This window comes from Stylophora pistillata, chromosome 4, assembly GCF_964205215.1.
Source record: "Stylophora pistillata chromosome 4, jaStyPist1.2, whole genome shotgun sequence".
Taxonomy (NCBI): domain Eukaryota; kingdom Metazoa; phylum Cnidaria; class Anthozoa; order Scleractinia; family Pocilloporidae; genus Stylophora; species Stylophora pistillata.
This window is the reverse complement of record NC_142522.1, coordinates 4,737,238-4,745,000: the sequence shown is the minus strand read 5'-3', so window position 1 is coordinate 4,745,000 and position 7,763 is coordinate 4,737,238. Positions and strand designations below refer to the sequence as shown.

Genomic DNA, 7,763 nt, shown 5'->3' with positions numbered 1-7,763 from the left:
GAAAGAAGTTAAAAAACCCAGTGACAGAACACAGGATGAATGGAGAGCAGATGAGTTGGCCATTAAGAAAGCAATGCCAGCAAGGACTTCTCCAGATGAAAGTGAATTCCGGCGATTTCTGGGTCAAAGTGAGAGTTTGCCATATTTATCATCACATAGCTCTTCACCCAAGATGACACAACACAAGCTGTCTTCTGATGAACCTCCTGAAAAGAAAAGCAGGGTTGAAGAAGCATATGAATGTGAGAGAGAGAGGGAGCGTCTGAAGTACAAAAAAGAAGAGGAATATCTTCAGAAGCAAAAGCAACTGCAGCGGATGTCATCGTTCAAGTAAGTCAATGCTAATTGTTTCCAGCTGCTTTTGATATTACCACTAAGGTGGCCGAACACAGTTTTTGCACGCACTTTTGCTGGTGCAATTCAGCACGCACACAAGGATTGCAAAAAATAAACATGCCATCAATAGAGCTGTCATATTCTTTACTCATGCGTACCCACACTATCTGTGATATTTTTCTCTATAGTTGGCCCAGTGTATTGAGGGCTTTAATCTTTTATTACAAAGATATGTTAGAAAAGTTAACGGTGCAAAGAACCCAGCAATTCTCAGCTTTTTCGTCGTTACCCAAAGAACCCAGTTAAATGCAGCACATGTGTAGTAAGTAAAAAAATTGTGAGTGAATGGAAAATTGCTTTCTGGAAATATGCCTATTTGCTGAGAACCACTCATTAGAATTTCACGAAATTTGGCACAAAAATACTTTAGGAAATAAGTAACTGGAGTATTCAAAAAAGTGATTTTCAACAAAGGAAATTCTAGGTAATCGAATGAATCTTTAACAAGGGATAATTAAAGATCTCTCTGTTAAATAGTTAGCAAAATGGTGTCAACTTGTGAGTATCGTTACAAGTTTGTGGCATGCAAATTATAAAGAAAATCTAATGACTAGATTTTCTACAAATAAACAAAACCGATTTTAAATGCCTGTTTATATTTTATTCATGTCGTCATGGCAATGGCATGTAGGTCAGCTTAACTATCAAAAAGCCAAAATTTGTGTTGTTGACTCACTTGCTGCCAGTTTTGGCGACCGAGAGATCAAGTATACTATATACAAGTATACATAGATATACAAGTGACTATATACAAGGCTAAAAGATTAGGGAAAAAATTAAAGTGTTTGAACCAAGCGTTTTCAGCTGTTTGCCATCATCAGGGTTGTTGGCGATCATCAACCCTGATGATGGAAAACAGCTGAAAACATTTGGTTCAAACATTTCAATTTTTTCCCTAATCTTTTAGCCTTGTATAAAGAATATACTTTACTAAGCAAACATTAGAGAGATCAAGGGTTTTAAGAGAAAATGGCAAAAGAAACACAGGTATCAAAAACTGTGTTGAGCCACCTTAATGTAACCCTTTGACCCCAAAGAGTGACAAGCATGCAATTTCTCCTTACAATATCACCCCTGAATAACATATTGAGGGAAAGAGAATAAAGGAAATAACCACCAACAGAGTTATTGATTGTTAAACAGACTCTTCTTGTCATCACTTAAGGAAATGTATAGAAATCAGTATGGAGAATATGCATACTGCTGTTAAAGTGAAAAGGCTTATGGTGTAGTCTATTAAAAAATTCTTTTGCTCTAAAATTAGTGAGATATCCTATATTTGAACAGAGATTCCTGTCCAACTGAACGTAGATCCATGAGTCTCCAACCCCAACTGGCACCCACTGACTTTAATGAGTTTGGGAAAGATGTGCTATGTTTTTCTTTTTTGCTTGATTTTCTTGAGTAAAGATCTTGACTAACATAAGAAAAAGGTCAATTGTTTCTAGGCATTCTGTCACTTTTATGTCTTTTTTTCTTTTAATAAGGCAATTAGAGAGTGAGTTGGTTGGCACCTTACGTAAGCAACAAACAACTCCAGAAAGGTCAGAAAGACGTGGAAATCTTAGTAGAGAAGAGGAAAAAATGGAAAATAGGAGTGAAAGTGGAAGGGACATGGTGAAACACCGTTCTCAGGTTGGGTTCAGTTTGTGTTTGTATGCATCCTGATATTTTGTAACTGTGAGAATTGTTCCCTAATGGTTTCATTGTTATTTCGAATGGTTTAAACCTCATTTAAACTATCATTTTGAGGAAAATTTCACTAGTTTCCCTTTTTTGCTTGGTCCTGTTTGGTTAGAGCTTATCATGTTTGGGCTTAACATGTACACTGTAGCTGAATAGTAAACAAAGGAGACATAGTTCCACCAAGTTGGTGACTTGTCATAATTATGTTTGTTTACAACAAAGGTCCATTTTCCTTGAAAGTGAGTTTTTACCTTCTTTTGGGTGCATCCTGCTTGTTGAGTTGTACCATTATGCACATGATTTATTATTCTTTTGTAACACAAGGGAAGGGCTACATGCTTTTCAGGTCCTCACATCCTCTTCCTTTATAGTTAAGCGGCATCCCTGAAGTATTCCAAGGGTATTTCACCCAAAGTTTCTTCATTATTTCCCTCAACTCTTGATCTTTCAGGAATCGTCAACAGGCACAGCAAAGGAAATTTACCCTTCTTTTGGGGCAGAAAATTCTCGTGGTGGCTCTTCCTCAGACCAGGGATCTCCCCGCAGCCAGGTTATTAAATCTCAATCCCTTTTGGCTCCAAGATCTCCAAGACCTTCCAGGTCACCTTTACCAGCAGCAAGGTACAAAGAGAACTCCCCCTCTTCAGATGAAAAAAGAGAAGGCACAAACTCACATTCTACAAACTTTATGCCAACTCAGTTTCAGGCGTATTTGTCGCAGCTCAACTTTGACCCATCGAGAGGTTAGTTTGGAGCACCATTTGGTGTGTAGACTGGTTGCAAAATAACTTTTGTTTTTGCAACAAATGTGGCTAAATCACAACAAAATAAAATAATTCTGGTTCAACATTTGATCTGAATGGTTTGCAGGGCAGTTACCATATGGTGCTCATCAGATGTTGCTCAGCCAACAGCTCCCACTTCCCACTGGAATACCAGTAGTTATGAGTATGCCAATAAGCAGCAATGGAGAATCAAGTGCTGTGACATCATCAAGTAGGGAACGTGAAACAAGAAGTCCCTATCAGGTAGCAGAGAGGGATCGTTCCTCCACACCCACACTTCATTCTAGCTCCCAAGCTTGTATGTCAAATACAGAAGCTCGTGAAAGATTGCAAAAACTTAAAGAAAGTACCGAAAAGGAAGCTTGTCATTCACCAGTTTTGTCTCAAGATGAAAGAGTCAGAAATCGTGGCACATCAAGTGAGCCAAAGGTATCACCGAAGTCTAGCTCCAGGTCATCTGAATTTAAAGGGGAGGGCAACTCTTTGCATGCCCACCCAAGCATGATTGCTAACAACCTAGCAATCAGTAGAATGGCTGGTCATGTGGATGTAGTCTCAGAGGAGGAGATAAGGAGAAGACAGAGGATTGCAGCAGAATTAAACGACCCAAGTCAAGCTATTCACATGGGCTTCTATGGTCTCATTGGACAGTTTGACCCAGCCTATGGTGAGTTAAGTACAGTAAACACCAGCCTTGCTTGCATACAAATTGATGACACCCTCCTCCCCCTCCTATTACCCATGCAAGACATTCAACCTGTCACGCCCTGGATCTAAACATCTCCCTCCTGTGTCATGCGTTTCCTATAAATACAGTACTGAGAATTTGTTGACAATCAAACTACACCCCATACATGCCTTTTTTTCTTTGTCCTCATTGCCTTTGTGCTTAACAATGCATTAATATGGTAAGTTTAGGGAGAACTTCCTGTTTTGTCACTCCGGAGAAGAAAAGGGTGAAGCTTTTGATGTGGCTGGTGGTTATTTCAAGGAAACAACTAGTTTTTGTAGTGGAAGTGAGTGATTATCCAAAGAGAGAGAAAATAACTCGGGTTTCCTTTAGTATCCTCGCTGGTTTTCTGTACATTTTCTCTTCCAGTCAGAATAGCTTCAGATAGTAGCATTACGTTCAGTTTTCATAAATGGCAGACCTAGGAGACATACTTTTATACACAGTCATGCAAATAAGCTTTCTTGGGCTCATTTTTTGGTGAAAATTCTTTAAATTTAGATCATTCTGTCACAAGACAAGAAAGACAAATTGAAGAAGGGGCCCTAGAGAGAAAAAGGAGGCCCACCATTTGTTGAAGGTGTACATAAATTTCCCTTTTTTTGTTTGAAATCTGTTTTAGCTTCTTCCATGATGCAATCGTCTCCACAACACATGAGCAGAGGCGTGGAACATTATATGACAAAAAGGTACTTATACATTAGACTTAACGTGAAAAATCTGATCGGTCTAGGGCTATTAATACGCAATAGCATGTGGAGATGACACAATGAATGTAATGTCTGCAGCAGATATTGCATTCATCATTTTGAGTTCAAATCTGCTTAGTTTCCAAGCCCCTCTTGGTGCAGTGTTCTTAAACTTCTGCAAACTCAGCGAGAAGTGTCTTTTGCAGATTGTTTTAAAAATGCTCAATAAAATGATTAATTAATTTAGTTTGTGCATGGTATATCATGCTTAACCTCATCCAATAATTGCTTAGGAGCTATTTTTTAAGAACTGAAATCTAGACACTTTTTTGTCAAATAATGCCTTGATTATGTTTAACATGTATCTTGTTGTCTTCTTGATTTATAGGCATTGAGTTCTGTCAAGATGGATCAGCAAAAATATACAACGTATTGCACTATTTCACTCTACGTCTAGAAATTTATGGATAGTTGTTACAAGTTGAGTTTTGTGAATGTTAGCACAATGCTTAGTCTAGTTCCTTCTCTGTTTGCGTTACAAAAATATCAGTAATAATTGCATACAGTTTATGACTATTGTCTTTTTGAATGCTTTCCATTTTACGTTTTTGACACTTAACTTACTGTACAGTACAATGGCTCTCCAATCTTCATTTTTCTCTCCTTTTCTTTTCTACCTCTCGTGCTTTTTTGAAGCAAAAAATTCAGTGGTTTTACTTGCCTCAAAATTCAAATTTTGTAATAATGTGACAGCAAGTGACAAAGTCATACAAAAGTTACGAATTTAAATTGCAATAAATTTTCTTAACTACATGCTCAAAGAGCTGTAATTGTACTATTAATTTCTAAGGTTCCATTCAAAATAGGATGTTTACTTTTTGCAGCATTTTTGTACATGCACACTACTTTAATGTCTTTTCCATAGCACTTTCACAGCCTTGGTAACCATTTAAACTTTTCTTTGAAAGGAAAAAGTAGGTCCATTATTTTTTTAAGATTGTAACTTTTGTACTGAACTTGTACATGATGGTAATTTGCAGTGGTTAACACTACTTTTTTAATATTCTTGTGTGCAGTCCTGAGTTGTGTTTGCATTAGAATTAATTTTAAAAGGAAATTAAAGTATTTGTCTTCTTTGGTAATGGTAAATTTAAGTGATGGTGAAAGCTATTTTTGTAATGATAGGTATTTTTGGTAAATCAATGTTTCTAAATAATTGTACAGTAGTTTTTTTTTGAGTGGATTATAATGTCATGTGGAAACCTGACAAATGTATAAAATTAGTAGAAAATTAAAATGAACAGTTTTCAACTTCACTGCTTCTATACTCCCTTTTAACCATTGACCCCTATGAAAGAGTGACTGGCTTCTAATTTCTCCTTAAGTATCTGCCTTAAATTAAACATAAAGGTCAAGAATAAAAGAAATAATCACCAATTTGGGAGGGACCTGATTTTTAAACAGGTTCTCCTAATCAGTTCTTCAAGAGAAGTATGAGAGAACAGCGTGTGAACAATATGAATACCAATGTCAGGGTGTAAAGGGTTTTTTCTTTTTTACAAAAAATCCAAATTATTACTTTGTCTTTGTTTGTTCACTGGTAAAAATTGTTGACCCCTTCACCTTGCGTCTTCACTAGAATGGTATAACATTCATTGGAATGGTTTTTATAAGGCTGTCTATTGCAAAGTTATGATTGGTGAAGGAAGTAGGTAGAAAGATTTTATTCACATGAATGAGCTTCAAAAGAGTTTCTACATTTTTTAGGGTATTGTTGAAGCTAATTTACCAAAAAACCACGAATAGTAATGAACTGAAGGTGCCAATCTGCTACCTCTGTATATGTGAAAACAGTCACCTTTCAGATGTTCAAATCCAAGTGTGGTGTGCTTTTTTCATATTTGTCCGAATCTTGTGTGCCTGATCCAGGCGATTAATTTGTGGGGTGAAAAAAACAGTGGGTGAACTAGGACCCCACCAATTCACCAATTTTCTTGTGCTTTTCTTTCATTCATCACTACTGAAAAGCACCTGTCATAGGCAAGCATCTTGGTGGCATGCTGCTCCAGAGACTTTTAAGCCTCATCTAATTCTGTAAGGCCTTTCTTGAAAGCACCTCCCTAACTTTCTCCATTGAAATCTCAGCTGGATCTACTGTCACGACCTTCTGGCGTGACTTAGATCCCTTGTCTAGAGAGACGCTTCTCTTCTTCACATTTAGCGCCTCTGCTAGATATCGTACGAGTTCCTCATTTGCCTCGCCATCCCTCGCAGGTGCAGCAATCTGCACACCAACACCATCTGAAGAAATATCTACCAAGTAGATAAGAAATTTTTGTTATCGTGGTGACAAATCAAATCTCACCTTACCGCCTTTCTGTAAACTTCACGCGAAAACGTATCTATTAACTCTTTGCTGCCCAGTTTTCTTAGTATGGGGTAAATTCAAAGAATAACTGAAGATTAATCTGCTTCTACACAGTTACGTCCTTTAAAGACTATAAACATTGTGGGTAATTGAAAGTTGTCTTTGAGGGAGACGATTTAATTACCACTTACACAAGATGTAAGTAATATGGCTGTCTCCACTTGATATGGAAGGTGAGAAGTCAATGTGAAAGGAATATCGGAAAGATTTCCGTAGAACCCCATACCAATAAAAAACAAAGCCGTAGTCCCAAAGGAAATCTGTTGTTTTGCCTCTGCTTTCCTTTATCCAAGAGTTGAATGTATAATGAGTATGGGGTTATACGGAAAACTTGCCGAAATATCTCTTGTTTAAAAGAAGAGAACAACACTTTCCTCGTATAATCTCTGAACAATAAGATCTTGTAGATGTAGCTTTGTGCCATCAAACGAAGACTGCAGTCGTAAAGCTGAGGGGAGGGGAGTGAAAAGACTGTTCCGTCTACTCAGCCTACCTCGGTGGTTTAGTTTTGGACGAAGACCATACCCCTACTTCTCTAGTCTGGTTTTTCGCTACAGTTCTTACCTGTAATGATACTTTGCTTTGCACCAGGTTTTGCCAGCACTTTCACACAGATCTGACCATCTTTGGTCGAGAAGATTGCTGATTCGATGACTCCTGGTTCGTGTTCGTCATTATGCCGTGTTTGTTCTGTGCTCCGCATGACTTTTCCTTTCTTTGGCATTCTTCTCGCGCTAGTTCGAAGGTAAGCGGCGATTATTTTCGTCACACAACGATAGGGATTACATGTTAGCCAACGACTGATGTCAGATCGTCTTGCTAAAGGTGAATCCCTGAGAAAAACATCAAAAACAAATTTACTTCGAACGAACCAGAAATATCGTGAAAACATTGGCGCCAAAAAATGTCAGTCAGCGGTTGGTTTTATGGAGCATCTCTAAGAATTCAGGGTGGAGTGGGATATAAAACCAAAAGCTGGGTAACTGACAGGAAAATCCGATGTAAAATCTTTTTTGTACGTGTTTTTACATCTATTTTGATTATTTTTC

At 37.7% G+C, this 7,763-nt stretch overlaps 2 protein-coding genes across 4 annotated transcripts in view; one reads left to right on the top strand and one right to left on the bottom strand.

The window, feature by feature from the left end:
• Positions 1-5,602, top strand: part of LOC111342243 (uncharacterized) — a 28,683-nt gene extending 23,081 nt beyond the window's left edge. For both annotated transcript variants that reach the window (XM_088756249.1, XM_088756248.1), the window contains 6 exons: positions 1-330; positions 1,884-2,031; positions 2,534-2,825; positions 2,953-3,534; positions 4,220-4,286; positions 4,675-5,602. The exon at positions 1-330 is cut by the window's left edge and continues 53 nt beyond it. In XM_088756249.1, the coding sequence (XP_088612375.1) occupies positions 1-330; positions 1,884-2,031; positions 2,534-2,825; positions 2,953-3,534; positions 4,220-4,286; positions 4,675-4,681 (1,426 nt within the window). In that variant the 3' untranslated portion in view covers positions 4,682-5,602. The remainder of the gene's footprint in view (positions 331-1,883; positions 2,032-2,533; positions 2,826-2,952; positions 3,535-4,219; positions 4,287-4,674) is intronic.
• Positions 5,603-5,995: 393 nt separating this feature from the next.
• LOC111342245 (UPF0235 protein C15orf40 homolog) lies at positions 5,996-7,754 on the bottom strand. Of its 2 annotated transcripts, none has more exons than XM_022949295.2 (2): positions 7,279-7,754; positions 5,996-6,599 (listed from the first exon to the last, which is right to left on the bottom strand). In XM_022949295.2, exons 1-2 carry the CDS (start codon positions 7,604-7,606, stop codon positions 6,373-6,375), a joined length of 555 nt encoding a protein of 184 aa, XP_022805030.2. In that variant the 5' UTR covers positions 7,607-7,754; the 3' UTR covers positions 5,996-6,372. The 2 variants fall into 2 exon arrangements, with proteins under 2 accessions (XP_022805030.2, XP_022805031.2); XM_022949296.2 differs by having other exon boundaries at positions 5,996-6,587.
• Between the last annotated feature and the right edge of the window lie 9 nt (positions 7,755-7,763).

Coding starts and splice junctions, on each gene's coding strand:
- LOC111342245 (XM_022949295.2), bottom strand. CDS start 7,606: ATGTTTTCACGATATTTCTGGTTCGTTCGAAGTAAATTTGTTTTTGAT. Junction 6,600..7,278: donor AAAGCAAAGTATCATTACAG/GTAAGAACTGTA, acceptor TCTACTTGGTAG/ATATTTCTTCAGATGGTGTT.